Source organism: Salvelinus fontinalis, chromosome 2, assembly GCF_029448725.1.
Source record: "Salvelinus fontinalis isolate EN_2023a chromosome 2, ASM2944872v1, whole genome shotgun sequence".
Lineage (NCBI taxonomy): Eukaryota > Metazoa > Chordata > Actinopteri > Salmoniformes > Salmonidae > Salvelinus > Salvelinus fontinalis.
Genome location: NC_074666.1, coordinates 93579870 through 93603851, shown reverse-complemented (window position 1 = coordinate 93603851; position 23982 = coordinate 93579870). Strand labels below are relative to the sequence as shown.

At 40.8% G+C, this 23982-nt stretch overlaps 1 protein-coding gene across 1 annotated transcript in view; it reads right to left on the bottom strand.

The window, feature by feature from the left end:
• Window positions 1-23769, bottom strand: part of slc6a16a (solute carrier family 6 member 16a) — a 38121-nt gene extending 14352 nt beyond the window's left edge. Inside the window, exons 1-8 of the mRNA XM_055895476.1 lie at window positions 23489-23769; window positions 11249-11489; window positions 6836-6993; window positions 4046-4172; window positions 3505-3680; window positions 2843-2953; window positions 2207-2448; window positions 96-276 (exon numbers count right to left, since the gene is read on the bottom strand). Of these exons, the coding sequence (XP_055751451.1) occupies window positions 96-276; window positions 2207-2448; window positions 2843-2953; window positions 3505-3680; window positions 4046-4172; window positions 6836-6993; window positions 11249-11489; window positions 23489-23491 (1239 nt within the window). The 5' untranslated portion in view covers window positions 23492-23769. The remainder of the gene's footprint in view (window positions 1-95; window positions 277-2206; window positions 2449-2842; window positions 2954-3504; window positions 3681-4045; window positions 4173-6835; window positions 6994-11248; window positions 11490-23488) is intronic.
• Window positions 23770-23982: the final 213 nt, after the last annotated feature.

Sequence of the window (23982 nt, the reverse complement as noted above, 5' to 3'; positions counted from 1 at the left end):
AACTTTGTGCCTACATTACAAAGGACTCCGTTCTCCATTATTTCTGAAAATAGGATTTGAACCACAAGCCCCCTAAAGCCTAATCTAACCCTCACCTTGCTCATCTCCTCATCCAGGTCACAGTCGGTGATGTTTGTCCCCACCTGGGAGCCGTAGTGATGGTACCACTCTCTGTAGTCAGGTATGGTGACGGAGGCAGGATCAGACATGTTGAACCACGGCCACCAGTGATGGTTGCTTCCATGTGTGGCCATGTCGTTTAACAGGCCCAGATTTCTGAAGGGTGGGAGGTGACGTAGCCTGAGCTTAGAATTATAAGGTTCCTTCTGTAAAAAGTTGATTCTGAGATAATTGGCTTTAAAATTACCAACCCTTATTGTTTTGAATGGTGTGAGCAATTTCTATCTCATATCCTTATTCACTTAACAACATGAATTGGGGTATTTAGAGTACTATATAGGTAGAGAACATTGAACAGAACAAGAAAATGTCCAGAACTCAATTTGGGTAAAATTGCAGATAGAACATGATATTTTCAAGCTCTCAATATCGCAATTCCCTTCAGGTACATCGCTATACTTTATTTGAAGGTATGCTTAGGAGAACCTTTTTGGTTCCAGGTAGAACCCCTTTTTTTGGTCCCAGGTAGAACCCTTTTTGGTTCCATGTAGAAACCCTTCTTCAAAGGGTTCTTCTACGTGGACAGTTGAAGAACCCTTTAAGGTTCTAAATAGCACCTTGCTTCTAAGAGTGTACATATGGACATGTCTTGGAAATGTTTCCATAATATTGACATGCTTTATAAAGGGATAGTTCATCCAAAATAACAAAATGACATTTTGCTTTCAGTAGCCTGTAAGCAGTCTATGGACAACACAAGACAGCAGTCCATGCTTTGGTTTAGTTAAACTGGCCACTGTCTCCAAATGGCATTTTTATTAGCATTTTTCACACTTTATATTCAAATCCTGTTAAAGTAACTTCATTGAGCTACACCAGCATTTCCCAACCCCGCTCCTCCAACCCCGTTCCTCCAACCCCGCTCCTCCAACCCCGTTCCTCCAACCACGTTCCTCCAACCACGTTCCTCCAACTCCGCTCCTCCAACCCCGCTCCTCCAACAGTACACATTTTTGTTGTGGCCCCGGACATATACACCTGATTCTACTTCAACAAGAAGTTGAATTAGTGTTTTTGGTCCGGGGCTACAACAAAAATGCGTGTTGTTTGGGGTACTGGAGGACCGGAGTTGGGAAACACGGAGCTACACAACCAATTGTCGACAGTTTAGGATGATCTGGACACGAAGCGTGAAAAATGCTAATACAGGAGATATAGACTTGCATTGGTTTTGTGGCACAAATGCTAAAAAGTTAGCATTTGGAGACAGTGACCAGGCAAACAAAAGTAAAGCATGAATAGCTGTCTTACCCTATCCATAGACTGCTTACAGATGAACCTTTTACTGTAGTGGGCTAAATCAGGGTCATACAAAATGTTTGTTGGTAGACACCTGTACCATGTCAGATATAGAGTTGAAATGTATTACATTTTGAGTTTGCATTCCAATATTACACTTTATGTACATCACAGAAGACAGAAATATAACAAAACCGTTGACATAGAAACACCAGATTTTCTGCAGGTTAAAAAAAAATGATGTTTATAAATTATGAAATTATGAAAAATATAAATAACATTCCACCCATGAGGCCACTTGGTCATTTAACTGCAGGAAAGTCTATGGAAAGCGATGTGATTTTGTAAATTGGGTGAACTATCCCTTTAAAGGAAAGGAGATTCAACACTATTGAGGCACACACGCAAACACATTTGAAATGAGAGGGCCTTATTTCATTGAAGGGAGTTATCCCTTTAAACTGGGCTGAAACCTTCCCCAGCATGAGTCAAGGAGTGTAACATCAACAGAACCATGAGATGTGCAGCAGACATTATACATACCTTCTCAGTTCCATGATCTACAAACAGTCTCTCTCTTTAACTCTCGCTCGCTCTCACACACACACACACACACACACACACACACACACACACACACACACACACACACACACACACACACACACACACACACACACACACACACACACACACACACACACACACACACACACACACACACACACACACACACACACACACACACACACACACACACACAATCCCCCCTTGACTCCATACTTACTGGGTGATGCAGTTCAGGACAATGTTCTTGGCCCTGAAGCCCAGCACTATGAATACCACCAGTGATGCAAGCACTGAGGTCATGAAGTTGATGCAGGAGACCATGAGCGCGTCACGGTGACAGTTGTTGTTGATGGGGTTGTAGGAAGAATAGGCAATCACAGAGCCGTAGCCCAGGCCCAGGGCAAAGAACACCTGTGTGGCTGCCTGCCGCCACACCTGCACCTCAGCCCAAATTTCTATCTGAGACAGAGAGAGAGACAGAGAGAGACAGAGAGAGAGACAGAGAGAGACAGAGAGAGACAGAGAGGGACAGAGACAGAGACAGAGAGAGAGAGACAGAGAGAGAGAGAGAGAGAGAGGAGAGAGAAAGGAGAGGGAGAGAGAGACAAAAGAGAGAGAAAAAGAGAAAGAGAGAGAGAGAGAGAAAGAGAGAGACAGCGTAAGACTAAATTCTACTCTATTTATATTCTGTCAATTCAGGAAGTGAATAGAAATTCCAGTCCTCTCTGGTCCTCTTCTCCAGAGTGCTTAATTCTTGTTTTTAAGCATCTTTGTACATCTTTGAGATTCTACTTGTAATTAAAAGCACAAAATCAATTAAATATATAATTTTTATTGTTATTATTGTACTTACTTTAGGGTAGAACATGTAGGCGATTCCCTCCATGGCTCCATCCAGCATCAAGCCTCTGACGAGGAAAATGAACAGCACAGCATAGGGGAAGACTGAGGAGAAATACATCACCTATGGAGAAGACAATTACAACTTAAATTAGGAACCATCAGTCCTTTTAATGTACATTCTAAAATATGTCTATGGATTTGGGAGAGGTTGTATTTCTCCAGCCCCATTCCTCAGCTGTATACCGGAACAGGTGGTGGGGTTGCCGTTTTGTTCTTTTTCCAATTTCAGAATGTATCTTTAACTTGACCTATAGGGAGATATAGGGCTGGGTTCATGGACACAGACTAAGTACCATAAGATATTGGATTAAATCAATATTTATCAAATGACATTCTACATTCTCTTTTAAAAACTATACATGAAAAAAAACATTTAACAAGACAAGGTCAACAAAGGAGGACATTAACATGAAACAATTTTAAAGTAACATTTGCCAAAATCAGAATTCAGCTGCTTTCTTCAACAGCTAGCGTGTTAACTACTAGCCTACCATAATCATGGTTAGTGGTTGCCGGGGGCGACACTACTGAGGGTCAAGGCAGGTGGTGACCCGTTATACTGTTTGTAACATGCTATATGTTGTGAAAAATATGAACTGAGAGCGTCCTTACCTTAGCAGAGGACTTGATGCCTTTGATCATGGCTAGACAGACGATGGCCCAGGCAGCCAGCAGACAGCCCGTCATGATGGGGTTAAACTCACCAGACTCATCGATGGAGTCTGTGATGTCTAGAGCCTTCCGGAACCAGAAGTATGAGGTTGGGGAGCTACCTGAGCATTCCTTTACTGACAGACAGAGAGAGAGAGAGAGAGAGACAGAGAGAGAGACAGAGAGAGAGAGGGAGGTAGAGAGAGGGAGAGAGATTTATATAGTTTACATACAAAAACCCTGCTCTTGTAGAATACTATGTGTCCATTGCACATCTAAACACAAATAAGGAGAGGCATGATATGTACCGCACACACGCACACACACACACACACACACACACACACACACACACACACACACACACACACACACACACACACACACACACACACACACACACACACACACACACACACACACACACACACACACACACACACACACACACACACACACACACACACACACACACACACACATACACACAGCTAGTGAATACCAGTGTTATTGGTGGTCATGTTGATGGGACACTGCTCCCAGGGTAGAGGATACTGGAAGGAGTTGCCCATGTAGAAGAGACTCCATGCGATGATGACATTGTAGTAGAGAGCCACAAAGAAACACACCTGAGGAAGGAAGACATGGTTAATGCAGTATTTAACATGCTAGCTGCACCTGTAGACTTCCAGTCATTGCAAATCAAATCAAACTGTATTTGTCACATGCGCCAAATACAACAAGTACCAGGAAATGCTGACTTACAAGCCTTTAACCAACAGCGCAGTTCAAGAAGAGTTAAGAAAATATTTACCAAATAAATTAAAGTAAAAAATAAAAAATAATAAAAAGTAACACAATAAAATAACAATAATGAGGCTATTTACAGGGGGTACCGGTACAGTCAGTGTGCGGGGGTACAGGTTAGAGGTCATTTGTACATGTAGGTAGGGGTGAAGTGACTATGCATATAATAAAACAGCAATTGCCAAAATATCACACTATCCCTTTAAATATTGTTATAGCAGCTCCCTGAGACCAGCACTGACAGACAGAATGAGTATGAATAGGGTGTCAGTGTTAAGCAATAGGGTGACGCTGGGTATCCCGGTCGCGGCCGACTGTGACAGATCCTGGACATGAACCCAGAATCTCTAGTGGCACAGCTAGCACTGCGATGCAGTGCCTTAGAGCACTGCACCACTCGAGAGGCCCTAGGGTGTCAGTGTTAACCAATAGGGTGTCAATGCATACGTTATGCCAACACAGGGGAGAGAGGAGTGTGCAACTACTTCTCACACATTACTTAGAGATCGTTCCCCTAACCACACACACACACACACAGAGACACAGAGACACAGAGACACACACAAACCTCAAGCCTTCTCGAGCCACACAGGTGTACGAGTCAGTTAGTTTTGTATCTCTGTTTACCAGACATGAGGTGACTAAAAAGTTAATTCAGACAAACGTTGATAATGGCGTGATCTCTAACTATGCTGTTTATATGGCCTCCTGCATGGTTAAACCGAGTTGACTGATTCTGACTGCTAGACTACACCAGTCTACTTCTGCAAGATGTTCTGCTGTTCTTCTTTGCCTCAGGGCTTAAGGTCAGGTTCCAAACACGTCCACAGTCATTGGTGCAGGAACTGTTAACAACACTAGGAGCCATATTCACACTGTTGACTGATTTGATGCATATTTACGCATATTCAAATATGCATTCTACATGCATTGAGCTGTTTTTAACGTACCTGGAAATCTAGTCAACAGGTTTATTGTGTCGGGCCCTGGTCTATTTTTGTTGCCTTCACCACAGATCTATCGGCTCAACATTAGGCCTTAACCGTCACCCTACTGACAATGTTTGGCTCCCAAAACATTTCTGTCAGGCCAGGGAACAGCCTGTGTTCCAGAGTTTCTAATTCCTGAGAACGTTCCTTTTGAAAACACTCTAGGAACAGTCTAGCAATAATGTGACAAATCAAGGGGCATGGAAGGAGGTTCCTTGTATGTTGAATAATAACATGAAGTCAAAATGTTCCTTCAACCATCGTCCGAATGTTTCTCATGACAAACAGAAGAAATAAATAACTTTTTTTTGCACCGTAACCAAACACCAGATGAAAGCAGTCCCAACCAAACACCAGAATGGTAACCAGATGAAAGCAGTCCCAACCAAACACCAGAATGGTAACCAGATGAAAGAAGTCTCTGTGTGTGGTGGGAATGTGTATTGTTAGTTAGTTGAGAAACTAGTCTCTGTTTGTGGTGGGAATGTGTATTGTTAGTTAGTTGAGAAACTAGTCCCTGTGTGTGGTGGGAATGTGTATTGTTAGTTAGTTGAGAAACTAGTCTCTGTTTGTGGTGGGAATGTGTATTGTTAGTTAGTTGAGAAACTAGTCCCTGTGTGTGGTGGGAATGTGTATTGTTAGTTAGTTGAGAAACTAGTCCCTGTGTGTGGTAGGAATGTGTATTGTTAGTTAGTTGAAAAACTAGTCTCTGTGTGTGGTGGGAATGTGTATTGTTAGTTAGTTGACTGTGCATCCCAAATTGCACCCTATTTACCTAAGTGCAGCACTACTTTTGACCAGGACCTATTGGGGCTCTGCCTCTCTGGTCAAAAGTAGTGCACTACAGATCTGCTATCTTAATTTAATCACTCTGTTGTTGCAGAGAATTGTCCTGCATAGCAGGAAATGTTCATTTTTGTGAATTCGATGTATTAAAAAGCTTCTAACGTTTGTAATTTCCACTTTAACATTTCAGACCTGATTTTCCCTACTTAAATGTCCATGAATTACAATCCACATAATAATTGACTGTTGCAGCAGGACTTTTTTTCTGCTGTGAGAAGCAGGCTCAAATTAAGGTACAGCATCTGTACATACAGTTTGAAATAGGGTGCTATTTGGGACCAACCCCTGTTGTGCTCACCATGCAGCTGGAGTAGCCGATACCGGCCAGCCTGTTGTGTTCACCATGCAGCTGGAGTAGCCGATACCGGCCAGCCTGTTGTGCTCACCATGCAGCTGGAGTAGCCGATACCGGCCAGCCTGTTGTGCTCACCATGCAGCTGGAGTAGCCGATACCGGCCAGCCTGTTGTGCTCACCATGCAGCTGGAGTAGCCGATACCGGCCAGCCTGTTGTGCTCACCATGCAGCTGGAGTAGCCGATACCGGCCAGCCTGTTGTGCTCACCATGCAGCTGGAGTAGCCGATACCGGCCAGCCTGTTGTGCTCACCATGCAGCTGGAGTAGCCGATACCGGCCAGCCTGTTGTGCTCACCATGCAGCTGGAGTAGCCGATACCGGCCAGCTTGGGGGATATGTGCTTCCACACACCGATGCTGCCCTGACGGATGCACTGGCCCGCAGCCAGCTCCATGAAGAACAGGGGAACCCCCACCACCACCAACAGCATGACATAGAGCACCATGAACGCGCCTGCCAGGAGAGGGAGAGGAGGCAGAGAGTTAAACTGTTAAATCTGCAGATCACTGTTTCAGTAAACAGCTGAGGGATGGGGTTGGAGAAATGTAACCACTCTCAGATTCAAAGACAGAGCTATGATGCAAGGACTGACAATCCATAAGATAAAAAATATATAGTTTTAACCATGTGTTAAGGCCATACAGTGTTTGTTTACAATTGCATTGTTTACAAACAAAGGAGCAAAACAAGTTTATTTCTTGGGTTTTGGAATTAGACAGTTGAACTAAGGTCATGAGGCATTTATAAGTTATATTATTCAAGATTCAATGGCTATATATCATGACTTGAAAAGTCCCAAAATGTATGTAGCAATCACAGATTGACCCTTTAAGAAACAAAGTTATGCCTCAGATGGAGAGATTCTGTAAATTGAATGCAGATGGAGCTAGATAGAGAATGAATGGGGTTAGCGAGAGAGAGATTTTGAAAATATATTTCAAATGTTTTATTTAACCTTTATTTAACTAGGCAAGTCAGTTACTCAGGTCAAACCCTCCCCTAAACCCTACGGGACTCTTGATCACTGCCGTTTGTGATACAGCCAGGATCGAACCCAGGTCTGTAGTGACTTCTCTAGCACTGTGATGCAGTGCCTTCGCCCGTTGCACCACTCAAGAGAAAGAGACTGAATGGGGTTAGAGAAAGAACAGATGGAAAAACAAGAGTGAAGGAGTCAGGGGAGGGAGAGATACAACAATGGAATAAAGTAGAGAGGAAAAGAGAGAGAGAGAGAGAGTGAATGGGGTTAGAGAGAGAACAGATTGAAAAACAAGAGTGAAGGAGTCAGGGGAGGGAGAGATGCAACAATGGAATAAAGTAGAGAGAGAGAGAGAGAGAGAGAGAGAGAGAGAGAGAGAGAGAGAGAGAGAATGGGGTTAGAGAGAGAACAGATTGAAAAACAAGAGTGAAGGAGTCAGGGAAGGGAGAGATACAACAATGGAATAAAGTAGAGAGTAAGAGAGAGAGAGAAAAAAACATACCTCTTCAAAAAGTATCTTGACTAGTCCCACAGCATAATGTCTGAAAGTGATGGTTCTAGTCCCACAGTATCAAGTCTGAACATGATTGTTCTAATCCCACAGCATAATGTCTGAAAGTGATGGTTCTAGTCCCACAGCATAATGTCTGAAAGTGATGGTTCTAGTCCCACAGCATCAAGTCTGAAAGTTATGGTTCTAGTCCCACAGCATCAAGTCTGAAAGTGATGGTTCTAGTCCCACAGCATCAAGTCTGAAAGTGATGGTTCTAGTCCCACAGCATCAAGTCTGAAAGTGATGGTTCTAGTCCCACAGCATCAAGTCTGAAAGTGATGGTTCTAGTCCCACAGCATCAAGTCTGAAAGTGATGGTTCTAGTCCCACAGCATCAAGTCTGAAAGTGATGGTTCTAGTCCCACAGCATCAAGTCTGAAAGTGATGGTTCTAGTCCCACAGCATCAAGTCTGAATGTTATGGTTCTAGTCCCATAGCATCAAATCTGAAAGTTATGGTTCTAGTCCCACAGCATCAAGTCTGAAAGTGATGGTTCTAGTCACACAGCATCAAGTCTGAATGTTATGGTTCTAGTCCCACAGGATTAAGTCTGAAAGTGATGGTTCTAGTTCCACGGTATAAAGTCTGAAAGGGACAAGGGATGGTTCTAGTCTCACAGAATAAAGACTGAAAGTGATAGTTCTAGTCCCACATAATAAGGACTGAAAGTGCTGGTTGTAATAATAATTAGTGATAATAGTTCAGGTAAAACATGTGTTGATTCATTTCTTGTGTATTGTGTATCTAGTGGTTATAGCGTTGGCCTAGTAACCGAAAGGTTGCTGGATCGAATCCCCGAGCTGACAAGGTTGTTCTGTTGTTCTGCCCCTGAGCAAGGCAGGTTTTTTGGTATTTTATTAGGATCCCCATTAGCTGTTGCAAAAACAGCAGCTACTCTTCCTGGGGTCCACACAAAACATGAAACATAATACAGAATGACATAATACAGAACATCAATAAACAAGAACAGCTCAAGGACAGAACTACATTAAAAAAATGTAAGGCACACGTAGCCTACATATCAATGCATACACACAAACTATTTAGGTCAAACAGGGGAGAGGCGTTGTGCCGTGAGGTGTTGTGCCATGAGGAGTTGCTTTATCTTTTTTTTTTAAACAAGGTTTGATGTTTATTTGATAAATATAAGATGGAAGTTCCATGCAATAAGGGCTCTATATAATACTGTACGTTTTCTTGAATTTGGGAACTGTGAAAAGACCCCTGGTGGCATGTCTAGTGGGATAAGTGTGTGTGTCAGAGCTGTGTGTAAGTTGACTATGCAAACAATTTGGGATTTTCAACACATTTATGTTTCTTATAAAAGGAAGAAGTGATGCATTCAGTCTCTCCTCAACTCTTAACCAAGAGAGACTGGCATGTATAGTATTTATATCTGCCCTCTGATTACAATGAAGAGCAAAATGTCCCGCTCTGTTCTGGGCCAGCTGTAGCTTAACTATGTCTGTCCTTGCAGCACTGGACCACACGACTGGACAATAATCAAGATTAGACAAAACTAGAGCCTGCAGAACTTGCTTTTTGGAGTGTGGTGTCAAAAAAGCAGAGCATCTCTTTATTATGGACAGACCTCTCCCCATCTTTACAACCATTGAATCTATATGTTTTGACCATGACAGTTTACAATCTAAGGTAACGGCAAGTAATTTAGTCTCCTCAACTTGTTCCAACAGCCACACCATTCATTACCAGATTCAGCTGAGGTCTAGACCTTAGGGAACAATTTGTACCAAATACAATACTCTTAGTTTTAGAGATGCTCAGGACCAGATTATTACTGGCCACCCATTCCAAAACAGACTGCAACTCTTTGTTAAGGGTTTCAGTGACTATATTAGCTGTGGTTGCTGATGCGTATATGGTTGATTCATTAGCATACATGGACACACATGCTTTGTTTAATGCCAATGGCAGGTTATTGGTAAAAACAGAAAAGATTAGAGGGCCTAGAGAGCTGCTCTGCGGTACACCACACTTTACATGTTTGACATTAGAGAAGCTTCCATTAAAGAAAACCATTTGAGTTCTATTAGATAGATAGCCCTGAATCCACGATATGGCAGAGGTTAAAAAGCCATAGCACATACGTTTTTTCAACAACAGGTTATGGTCAATAATATCAAAGGCTGCACTGAAATCTACAGCTCCCACAATATTCTTATTATCAATTTCTTTCAACCAATTATCAGTCATTTGTGTCAGTGCAGTACATATTGAGTGTCCTTCTCTATAAGCATGCTGAAAGTCTGTTGTTAATTTGTTTACCGAGAAATAGTATTTTATTTGGTCAAACACCATTGTTTCCAACAGTTTGCTAAGAGCCGGCAGCAGGCTTATAGGTATGCTGTTAGAACCAGTAAAAGACGCTTTACCACTATTGGGTAGCGGAATTACTCTGGCTTCCTTCCAGGGAAAGACTTACCTCTAAACTCAGATTAAAAATATGACAGATAGGAGTGGCTATAGAGTCAGCTACCATCCTCAGTAGCTTCCCATCTAAGTTGTCAATGCCAGGAGGTTTGTCATTATTGATCGATAACAATAATTTTCCCACCACTCCCGCACTAACTTTACAAAATTCAAACTAACTTAACCCACTGTTCCCCGGGCACCGAAGACGTGGATGTCACATTTCAGTTGAATGCATTCAGTTGTACAACTGACTAGGTATCCCCCCTTTCCCCCTTTATTTGTGTATTTATGTCAAATATGTCAAATCATTCAGGAATAGCTGCTAAAAGGGTTCTTCGGCTGTCAACGTAGAAGATCCCTTTGAAGAATCCTTTTTGGTTCGAGGTAGAACTTTTAGGTTTCATGTAGAATCTTTTTGGTTCGAGGTAGAACTTTTAGGTTTCATGTAGAACCATTTAGGTTTCATGTACAACCTTTTAGGTTTCATGTACAACCTTTTAGGTTTCATGTACAACCTTTTAGGTTTCATGTACAACCTTTTAGGTTTCATGTAGAACCCTTTCCACAGAGGCTTTTACATGGAACCTAAAAGGGTTATCCTATGGGGACAGCCAAAAAAACCTTTTGGAATCCTTTTTTCTAAGAGTGCATGTAAAGTTGCCTTATGGAATTTGAAATAAACCATTCTCTCTCTCTCTCTTTCTCTCTCCCTCTGTCCTATAGGGCCCACAGAGTGATACTCACCTCCTCCATTCTGATGGCAGAGGTAGGGGAACCTCCATACGTTCCCCAAGCCCACGCTGAAGCCCACCTGAGCCAGTACATATTGCAGCTTGCTGTCCCACGCCGGGCGGTCGTCTGCATCCCCAGACGACGCCACGCCCCCGGAGGTCTCCTGCACTCCCAAGACCAGGAGCTCCGCCTCCGACCGACTCTCTCCCATCCTAGTACCCTCCTCATCGCTAGGCAATGGAGGCTTCTCCATCTAGACAAAGGAAACAAAGAACAGGTGTCCCAATAGAGATAGGTGTGTGAGTGTCTGAGTGTGTGTGTGTGTGTTTGTGTGTGTGCCACATTGGTTTCTTTTTAGATTTTACATTTGAGTCATTTAGCAGACACTTATCCAGAGCGACTAACATTATATCTTATGTTGGCTGTTTGGGAAAACCACATATCACAGTTGTATTAAGTAGATCTTCCCTCAATAAGGAATCTATGAGCAAAGTCAGTGGTAGTAAGACAAGACTAGTGCAGGTGTTAGAGCAGGAAAAGCAAGGGGGCTCTTCACAGGCCTGATAGATATGTCTCACATTATATACAATAAACAGTCAATAGACTATAAACATGGGGCTTAATGTACAGGTTCTGATAGTGAGTGGGTGTCAATAGACTATAAACATGGGGCTTAATGTACAGGTTCTGATAGTGAGTGGGTGTCAATAGACTATAAACATGGGGCTTAATGTACAGGTTCTGATAGTGAGTGGGTGTCAATAGACTATAAACAAAGGTTGTTTCTGCACAGACTCTATTATTTGTCTGGTACTTGTTTTTCACAGCTGGGGGCTCAATGGGATTCAGTCCATCCATTTTATGTTACAGTATCAAATAGAAGCTGTTACAATATCAAATAGAAGCTGTTACAGTATCAAATAGAAGCTGTTACAGTATCAAATAGAAGCTGTTACAATATCAAATAGAAACTGTTACAGTATCAAATAGAAGCTGTTACAGTATCAAATAGAAGCTGTTACAATATCAAATAGAAGCTGTAACTGCATCAAATAGAAGCTGTTACAGTATCAAATAGAAGCTGTTACAGTATCAAATAGAAGCTGTTACAGTATCAAATAGAAGCTGTTACAGTATCAAATAGAAGCTGTTACTGCATCAAATAGAAGCTGTTACAGTATCAAATAGAAGCTGTTACAATATCAAATAGAAGCTGTTACAGTATCAAATAGAAGCTGTTACAGTATCAAATAGAAGCTGTTACAGTATCAAATAGAAGCTGTTACAGTATCAAATAGAAGCTGTTACAGTATCAAATAGAAGCTGTTACAATATCAAATAGAAGCTGTTACAGTATCAAGTAGAAGCTGTTACAGTATCAAGTAGAAGCTGTTACAGTATCAAATAGAAGCTGTTACAGTATCAAATAGAAGCTGTTACAGTATCAAGTAGAAGCTGTTACAGTATCAAATAGAAGCTGTTACAGTATCAAATAGAAGCTGTTACAGTATCAAATAGAAGCTGTTACAGTATCAAATAGAAGCTGTTACAATATCAAATAGAAGCTGTTACAGTATCAAATAGAAGCTGTTACAGTATCAAATAGAAGCTGTTACAGTATCAAATAGAAGCTGTTACAGTATCAAATAGAAGCTGTTACAGTATCAAATAGAAGCTGTTACAGTATCAAATAGAAGCTGTTACAATATCAAATAGAAGCTGTTACAATATCAAATAGAAGCTGTTACAATATCAAATAGAAGCTGTTTTTTTTTTTTTTTCTTTTTTTTTTTCTGGGGGGGTGGATCAGCTTAATATTGCGGAAAGAATGTTGCTTCCAATGTAATTGTCTGCATCATTTCCAATCCCCCATATTTTTTGGGGTAAATATATATATCCACTCACGTATGCATACATATACACATATATACATACACATACCTACATAGACATACATACTTTTTTAAAAGAGTATACCTTTATTATTATTCCCCGCAAACCCTACCACCGATCCCCCAATTGGAGTAAACTGATAAACATTTCTGTTTTTACCTTCAATTTATACATCTTATACACATCTAACAGACACAGTCTACTTTATAATAGTTCTCTCTTGTTTGTTCTTAGTCCTTCCTCTATTTCTGTTGTCCATCCAGTTTGATTTCCACTTGTAACTGTGCTATTTCACAATAGCTCCGCACCTATACACATTTCACAGATCCCGTATGCCCTACATTGTTTATCTTGTTATTAGTCCCACCCTTCAGCTCCACTCAACCTTTCCCATCTATCTTCCAACATCATCCATTTCGGATTTTTATTTGCCATATATTTTTAAACTGTGCTGTGATGCTTCACAAAAGATTTGAATCTTCCTATTCTCATAGCTTCCACGGATTGTAAATTAAAAATAAACATTTTTGCTAAAATAATTATTATATTATTGATTGATTGACTATGGCTTTTCAGATCCCCCAGTATTGCTATCTGTAGCGTTAGTTCTACGCAAATGTTGCAATTCTTCAACCATTCCTGGACCTGTGACCAAAAACGAGCTACATGCGGACAATACCAAAATAAATGGTCTAATGACTCTGCCTCCTCACAGCAGAATCTACAGAGCTGGGAAGATTGTATCCCCCATATATATAACATTCTATTAGTTGCAAGAATTTTGTACAATAATTTAAATTGAAAAATTCGAAGTTTTGAATCCGGCGTTGTTTTGCGTATCAATTCATAAACCATGTGCCATGGAATGGGTACATCGAAAATCTCTTCCCAACTATTTTGCAATTTATATGGCACAGCTGTAAGTTTTTTGGTCCTTAAATGAAATTGGTATATGTTTTTATTTATCACACTTTTCTTTAACCATTTATGTTCTTTAATATAAGGCCGACATACAAGTTCCTTACTTTTATCCCCTTCCACTTGCCTCTTCCATTTTTGTGGTAATGCTGCAATTAAGTGGTTGTAATTTTGGGTAGAGCAGACATTTCCATATGTCTGTGTTAGCTGCATGTGTGACATTACTCCACCAGTCCTATTTATGATATCATTCACAAAAATTATACCTTTTTTAAACATTTCTTCGATAAATACATTTTTTTTATCAATTACTATATTTGAATTTAACCACAAGATTTGTTGTACTATTTGTTCCGTCCTTTCAGGTGGATTAAACTGAAATTGCAACCAACTTTCTAAGGCTTGTTTAAAAAATAAAGATATTTTGGAGATTATTTCCTTTTCAAGCAACCGAAAGTGAGCAGGTGTAATCTGAATAAAGGGAAAAAGGCCCCTCTTGAACATAGGATGAGACATTCGTACCAATCTACTAGAGAACCAGTTTGGATTTAAGTATAACTTTTGTATGACTGATGCCTTTAGTGAGAGGTCTAATGCTTTAATATTTAATAATTTCTGCCCTCCGAATTCATATTCGTTATATAAATAGGCCCTTTTAATTTTATCTGGCTTGCCGTTCCAAATAAAATTGAATATTTTTTGTTCATATAATTTAAAAAGCAGGTCACTAGGTGTAGGCAAACAATAGAAGCTGTTACAATATCAAATAGAAGCTGTTACAATATCAAATAGAAGCTGTTGTCTCCCTCTGTTACCATGACCAGCAGATATATCAACCATGATCTCTCTACCACTGCTCTGTGTTCTGGTGATAAACCAACTGCCAACTGAACCCACCCTGGAGTCTCCACACTGGGGATCCACATTTACACCACTAGTCTCCTGTCCAGGGGATGTACTTGTACATCAAGCTGCCTCATGCTACAGAAACAGGAGATGGGCTCCTATGAGGCGTTCTGACTCGCAGAGGCCAAGGCTTGTGCAAGGCTATTTACTATAGTGATCTCCTTGAAACAGGGACACGGCTAGTATCAGCTATAAGAGTGGAGAAGAACCTAGCTGCAGCCAGATAGAACAGGTACTTTCTCTCTCTCTCTCACACACACACACACACACACACACACACACACACACACACACACACACACACACACACACACACACACACACACACACACACACACACACACACACACACACACACACACACACACACACACACAAACAACAGTGGAGGCTGGTGGGAGTAGCAGTGGGAGGACAGGCTCATTGTATTGGCTGGAATGGAATTAATGGAACAGAGTCAAACATGTGGTTTCCATTGGGTAAATCTAGTCTGACAAGTGTGACTCGAGGGTTACATTGGTTTACAGCAGGTTGAGGGGGCTACATTGGTTTACAGCAGAGGGAGGGGTATTGTAATGGATCCACATGACTACTGGCAGGAGTTACCAGAGTCATTCTACTATGGGAATAGGGAAGCTATTAGGAGCACCTTACTAGATCTGCTCTGAGCTGATTGGTTTACAATAGCCAATACACTCTGGTTAAACTGTTAGATTGACTATTAGGCTACATTTACATTTTAGTAATTTAGCAGACACTCTTACAGTTAGTGCATTCATCTAGGTGCATTCATCTAGGTACATTCAGCAAGGTACAGTTGAAGTCGGAAATTTACATACACTTAGGTTGGAGACATTAAAACTAGTTTTTCAACCACTCCACACATTTCTTGTTAACAAATTATAGTTTTGGCAAGTTGGTTAGGATATCTACTTTGTGCATGACACAAGTCATTTTTCAACAATTGTTTACAGACAGATTATTTCACTTATAACTCAATGTATCGCAATTGTAGTGGGTCAGAAGTTTACATACACTAAGTTGACTGTGCCTTTAAACAGCTTGGAAAATTCCAGAAAATTATGTCATGGCTTTAGAAGCTTCTGATGGGCTAATTGACATCATTTGAGTCAATTGGAGGCCTACCTTCAAACTCAGTGCCTCTTTGCTTGACATCATGGGAAAATCAAAAGAAATCAGCCAAGACCTCAGAAAACAATTGTAGACCTCCACAAGTCTGGTTCATCCTTGGGAGCAATTTCCAAACGCCTGAAGGTACCACGTTCATCAGTACACACAATAGTATGCAAGTATAAACACCATGGGACCACGCAGCCGTCATACCGCTCAGGAAGGAGACGTGTTCTGTCTCCTAGAGATGAACGTACTTTGGTGTGAAAAGTGCAAATCAATTCCAGAACAACAGCAAAGGACCATGTGAATATGCTGGAGGAAACAGATACAAAAGTATCTACAGTGGGGCAAAAAAGTATTTAGTCAGCCACCAATTATGCAAGTTCTCAAACTTCAAAAGATGAGAGAGGCCTGTAATTTTCATCATAGGTACACTTCAACTATGACAGACAAAATGAGAAAAAAATTCCAGAAAATCACATTGTAGGATTTTTGATGAATTTATTTGCAAATTATGGTGGAAAATAAGTATGTAAGTGAGTGTATGTAAATTTATGACCCACTGGGAACGTGATGAAAGAAATAAAAACTGAAATAAATAATTCTCTCTACTATTATTCTGACATTTCACATTTAAAAAAAAAAGTGGTGATCCTAACTGACCTAAAACAGGGAATTTTTTACTAGGATTAAATGTCAGGAATTGTGAAAAACTGAGTTTAAATGTATTTGGCTAAGGTGTATGTAAACTTCCGACTTCAACTGTACATTCATCTAGGTACATTCATCTAGGTACATTCAGATGGGTACATTCATCTAGGTACATTCATCTAGGTACATTCAGATGGGTACATTCATCTAGGTACATTCAGCTAGGTACATTCAGATGGGTACATTCATCTAGGTACATTCATCTAGGTACATTCATCTAGGTACATTCATCTAGGTACATTCAGATGGGTACATTCATCTAGGTACATTCAGATGGGTACATTCATCTAGGTACATTCATCTAGGTACATTCAGCTAGGTACATTCAGATGGGTACATTCATCTAGGTACATTCATCTAGGTACATTCATCTAGGTACATTCATCTAGGTACATTCAGATAGGTACATTCATCTAGGTACATTCAGATAGGTACATTCATCTGGGTACATTCATCTAGGTACATTCATCTAGGTACATTCATCTGGGTACATTCATCTAGGTACATTCATCTTGGTATATTCATCTAGGTACATTCATCTAGGTACATTCATCTAGGTACATTCAGATAGGTACATTCATCTGGGTACATTCAGCTAGGTAGTCATAGTTACAGTCAAACGTTCCTCAATACATCAGCTATGATCAGTCAGTGCTAGTAAGAGAGGACAGGTGTAGACTAGACTGTAGGTACATTCATCTACATCAGCTATGATCAGTCAGTGCTAGTAAGAGAGGACAGGTGTAGACTAGACTATAGGTACATTCATCTACATCAGCTATCCTCAGTCAGTGCTAGTAAGAGAGGACAGGTGTAGACTAGACTATAGGTACATTCATCTACATCAGCTATGATCAGTCAGTGCTAGTAAGAGAGGACAGGTGTAGACTAGACTATAGGTACATTCATCTACATCAGCTATGATCAGTCAGTGCTAGTAAGAGAGGACAGGTGTAGACTAGACTATAGGTACATTCATCTACATCAGCTATCCTCAGTCAGTGCTAGTAAGAGAGGACAGGTGTAGACTAGACTATAGGTACATTCATCTACATCAGCTATGATCAGTCAGTGCTAGTAAGAGAGGACAGGTGTAGACTAGACTATAGGTACATTCATCTACATCAGCTATGATCAGTCAGTGCTAGTAAGAGAGGACAGGTGTAGACTAGACTATAGGTACATTCATCTACATCAGCTATGATCAGTCAGTGCTAGTAAGAGAGGACAGGTGTAGACTAGACTATAGGTACATTCATCTACATCAGCTATCCTCAGTCAGTGCTAGTAAGAGAGGACAGGTGTAGACTAGACTATAGGTACATTCATCTACATCAGCTATCCTCAGTCAGTGCTAGTAAGAGAGGACAGGTGTAGACTAGACTATAGGTACATTCATCTACATCAGCTATCCTCAGTCAGTGCTAGTAAGAGAGGACAGGTGTAGACTAGACTATAGGTACATTCATCTACATCAGCTATCCTCAGTCAGTGCTAGTAAGAGAGGACAGGTGTAGACTAGACTATAGGTACATTCATCTACATCAGCTATCCTCAGTCAGTGCTAGTAAGAGAGGACAGGTGTAGACTAGACTATAGGTACATTCATCTACATCAGCTATCCTCAGTCAGTGCTAGTAAGAGAGGACAGGTGTAGACTAGACTATAGGTACATTCATCTACATCAGCTATCCTCAGTCAGTGCTAGTAAGAGAGGACAGGTGTAGACTAGACTATAGGTACATTCATCTACATCAGCTATCCTCAGTCAGTGCTAGTAAGAGAGGACAGGTGTAGACTAGACTATAGGTACATTCATCTACATCAGCTATGATCAGTCAGTGCTAGTAAGAGAGGACAGGTGTAGACTAGACTATAGGTACATTCATCTACATCAGCTATCCTCAGTCAGTGCTAGTAAGAGAGGACAGGTGTAGACTAGACTATAGGTACATTCATCTACATCAGCTATCCTCAGTCAGTGCTAGTAAGAGAGGACAGGTGTAGACTAGACTATAGGTACATTCATCTACATCAGCTATCCTCAGTCAGTGCTAGTAAGAGAGGACAGGTGTAGACTAGACTATAGGTACATTCATCTACATCAGCTATCCTCAGTCAGTGCTAGTAAGAGAGGACAGGTGTAGACTAGACTATAGGTACATTCATCTACATCAGCTATCCTCAGTCAGTGCTAGTAAGAGAGGACAGGTGTAGACTAGACTATAGGAACATTCATCTACATCAGCTATCCTCAGTCAGTGCTAGTAAGAGAGGACAGGTGTAGACTAGACTATAGGTACATTCATCTACATCAGCTATGATCAGTCAGTGCTAGTAAGAGAGGACAGGTGTAGACTAGACTATAGGTACATTCATCTACATCAGCTATCCTCAGTCAGTGCTAGTAAGAGAGGACAGGTGTAGACTAGACTATAGGTACATTCATCTACATCAGCTATGATCAGTCAGTGCTAGTAAGAGAGGACAGGTGTAGACTAGACTATAGGTACATTCATCTACATCAGCTATCCTCAGTCAGTGCTAGTAAGAGAGGACAGGTGTAGACTAGACTATAGGTACATTCATCTACATCAGCTATCCTCAGTCAGTGCTAGTAAGAGAGGACAGGTGTAGACTAGACTATAGGTACATTCATCTACATCAGCTATCCTCAGTCAGTGCTAGTAAGAGAGGACAGGTGTAGACTAGACTATAGGTACATTCATCTACATCAGCTATCCTCAGTCAGTGCTAGTAAGAGAGGACAGGTGTAGACTAGACTATAGGTACATTCATCTACATCAGCTATCCTCAGTCAGTGCTAGTAAGAGAGGACAGGTGTAGACTAGACTATAGGTACATTCATCTACATCAGCTATCCTCAGTCAGTGCTAGTAAGAGAGGACAGGTGTAGACTAGACTATAGGTACATTCATCTACATCAGCTATCCTCAGTCAGTGCTAGTAAGAGAGGACAGGTGTAGACTAGACTATAGGTACATTCATCTACATCAGCTATCCTCAGTCAGTGCTAGTAAGAGAGGACAGGTGTAGACTAGACTATAGGTACATTCATCTACATCAGCTATCCTCAGTCAGTGCTAGTAAGAGAGGACAGGTGTAGACTAGACTATAGGTACATTCATCTACATCAGCTATGATCAGTCAGTGCTAGTAAGAGAGGACAGGTGTAGACTAGACTATAGGTACATTCATCTACATCAGCTATGATCAGTCAGTGCTAGTAAGAGAGGACAGGTGTAGACTAGACTATAGGTACATTCATCTACATCAGCTATGATCAGTCAGTGCTAGTAAGAGAGGACAGGTGTAGACTAGACTATAGGTACATTCATCTACATCAGCTATGATCAGTCAGTGCTAGTAAGAGAGGACAGGTGTAGACTAGACTATAGGTACATTCATCTACATCAGCTATGATCAGTCAGTGCTAGTAAGAGAGGACAGGTGTAGACTAGACTATAGGTACATTCATCTACATCAGCTATGATCAGTCAGTGCTAGTAAGAGAGGACAGGTGTAGACTAGACTATAGGTACATTCATCTACATCAGCTATGATCAGTCAGTGCTAGTAAGAGAGGACAGGTGTAGACTAGACTATAGGTACATTCATCTACATCAGCTATCCTCAGTCAGTGCTAGTAAGAGAGGACAGGTGTAGACTAGACTATAGGTACATTCATCTACATCAGCTATCCTCAGTCAGTGCTAGTAAGAGAGGAGAGGTGTAGACTAGACTATAGGTACATTCATCTACATCAGCTATGATCAGTCAGTGCTAGTAAGAGAGGACAGGTGTAGACTAGACTATAGGTACATTCATCTACATCAGCTATCCTCAGTCAGTGCTAGTAAGAGAGGACAGGTGTAGACTAGACTATAGGTACATTCATCTACATCAGCTATGATCAGTCAGTGCTAGTAAGAGAGGACAGGTGTAGACTAGACTATAGGTACATTCATCTACATCAGCTATCCTCAGTCAGTGCTAGTAAGAGAGGACAGGTGTAGACTAGACTATAGGTACATTCATCTACATCAGCTATCCTCAGTCAGTGCTAGTAAGAGAGGACAGGTGTAGACTAGACTATAGGTACATTCATCTACATCAGCTATCCTCAGTCAGTGCTAGTAAGAGAGGACAGGTGTAGACTAGACTATAGGTACATTCATCTACATCAGCTATCCTCAGTCAGTGCTAGTAAGAGAGGACAGGTGTAGACTAGACTATAGGTACATTCATCTACATCAGCTATGATCAGTCAGTGCTAGTAAGAGAGGACAGGTGTAGACTAGACTATAGGTACATTCATCTACATCAGCTATCCTCAGTCAGTGCTAGTAAGAGAGGACAGGTGTAGACTAGACTATAGGTACATTCATCTACATCAGCTATGATCAGTCAGTGCTAGTAAGAGAGGACAGGTGTAGACTAGACTATAGGTACATTCATCTACATCAGCTATCCTCAGTCAGTGCTAGTAAGAGAGGACAGGTGTAGACTAGACTATAGGTACATTCATCTACATCAGCTATCCTCAGTCAGTGCTAGTAAGAGAGGACAGGTGTAGACTAGACTATAGGTACATTCATCTACATCAGCTATGATCAGTCAGTGCTAGTAAGAGAGGACAGGTGTAGACTAGACTATAGGTACATTCATCTACATCAGCTATCCTCAGTCAGTGCTAGTAAGAGAGGACAGGTGTAGACTAGACTATATGTTGTATACTGGTTTAGAGTCTGTTTAGTTGTTGTTGTCATCGTTGTTGTTGCTGCTGTTTTTTGAGGGTCCATTTTGTTGTTGAGACTCACATGTTGATGTTTCTAATAAAAATTCACTGGCTTGGGAGGTATTGAAGGATTAGTCCTAAACAGGTTAGAATTTAGTACTCATATCCAAACAGCTTTGTCTCTCACTCTCTCAAACACATCACCCCTTTTGACTCTAGTTCTCTGTCTTTCTTCTCTCTCTCTCTCTCTCTCTCTCTCTCTCTCTCTCTCTCTCTCTGCCTCTCTCTAAATTTAGCTCACCTCTAATTCTACCTCTTCACCCCTAACCCTCTGCCCCCCATAGTGGTTAAGTGTCCAGAGTTGTTTTGAGCTACTGGTCAGTGAAACACTGTGTCTGTGAAGAGAGAACATGGCGTCCAGGTTCATTTTGGGCTATTAAAATATATATATATTATTTAACCTTTATTTAACTAGTCTACTGGTCAATGAAACACTGTCAGTAAAGAGAGAACATGGCGTCCCAGAGAGCCACACACACCCAACACTTGATTTGTAAAAAAACAAACTGTGTGTAAACAACGATTCTCAGACTGGGTCATAGTAACCCCCACGCCCCTGGTCAAAAACTCAGTTGCAGTTGTATGAATGTATTTGTAAGTGAGAGAAATATGAATAAAATAAATAATATTACATAAAGTTTTGTTTGGCGATACCTTTGACCAGAGCCCTATGGGACAAACAAACACTACAGGTCAATTGTAATGGATATGATATGCTAACTAAACTCACCAGTGTATCATAATCCTGTGGATTTATTGTAACTGTATAATGGGTTATAATAAGAACGGAAACTTTACTAGCATGCAGTTGTTTACCTTCTAGTTCAATATGCAAAGTGCATCGCAGCAAGATCCATCCACAGAGTGAACGTCAGTGATCTACAGACAACGGTACTGTGAAAACCCTACACTGATTTAAATACTATTTATTATGTTGCAGTAAGTAACGTATTGCCAACCTCAACAGAACCCTTGTACATGTTTAGATGTGGTAAGACACTTGACACAGACAAAGACAGACACAGACCAAGATGTGTGTACGATTTTCTGTTGTCTAAGAATATTTCCCAGTCCATTTTCTTTTCAGAGCATGGAAATGTCTCTTTTTACTTCCAACCCAAACGAAAAACGAAGTGTTTCTTTCCAGCCTTAATAAACTACTTTCCGAAATGAGTTTCGGTACTTGCTCTTCAAGTCACCTTGGGAACAGCATTGTTTGGAGTAAATTCTGATCTTTTGTCGGATTATAAAAAGGTTGCTAGCCTACTTATTTATCTGATGAGGTCCTATAGTGCTACACTTTCGCTACACAGAAAACAATTTATAGGTTGAGACAAACTGACAACAATGTAAAAATGTACATTTAAACAATCCTTCATCCATATTATTTGAAATGAAATGGTCCTGAACTCCTCATAAAGAACGTCATAACGATGTAATAAAAGTTGATCCCTACATGGCCAGGGCATTAACATAGAAATAGGACAGAATAAATTAATTATAATTATATGAATATTACACAAATATAACTTCCCCGAAGTGAAAAGAAAACAACTGAATTGCTGCCAATCGGGCTCTTCCATAAGTAATAGTACACATTTTTCAAGTGAGAAAATAACCCACAAGCAATCGGCGTAATACATGAAACGAAAAACAATTGGGCTATTTACTGAACATTTTAAAATATGTAAAAGGGTAGACAAAGGTCGCTATGTAGGCATGATGCCATTAAGGTTAGAAAGCAAGGAAGAGGGGGGTTCTGTGTAAAAGAAAATACGCTTTTAAAACCTTGACTCACATGCAAACAGCGCATGAGTGCACCAACCTAACAAGGGATACAATAACGTTCTCAATGGTAATATTGAACATACCATGGTGTGTCCTCTACGTCGCGCTGTGCACTTGGGGGAGTAGTTTCTGACGTCGGACAACTTCTCACTGCCAGTCTTGGTCCGTTACCCCAGCAGAACGAGAACCTTGTCTTGTCTCTCTATATTACGTCTGGTTTGACGCAAATAATAATGAAGGGTTCTCTGGAGCGCTCAACTTGATCATTGGTATTCGGAATCCTATACAAAACTTTACAGGCGCCACGTTGTAGCGGTGTAAGAAGCATGATATCCAAGATATCAAGAAGACCAACTCCCTTCGTCTTTTGATTGGCTCTGGTCTCCCTTCACAGTCCCTCCCCTCACAGTCCCTATAATATTACAAAATACACACAGGGCCGACATCAGTGGTTCGCTTCAGATTGGTTTCTTTAGTTAGCTGCATGTTGACCGAAGTGTTTGAATTACATGCCACAAATTCGCAACAAATTTAATTTGGTATAAAGTAATTTTCATGTCAAGTGTCCTTTTTAGGA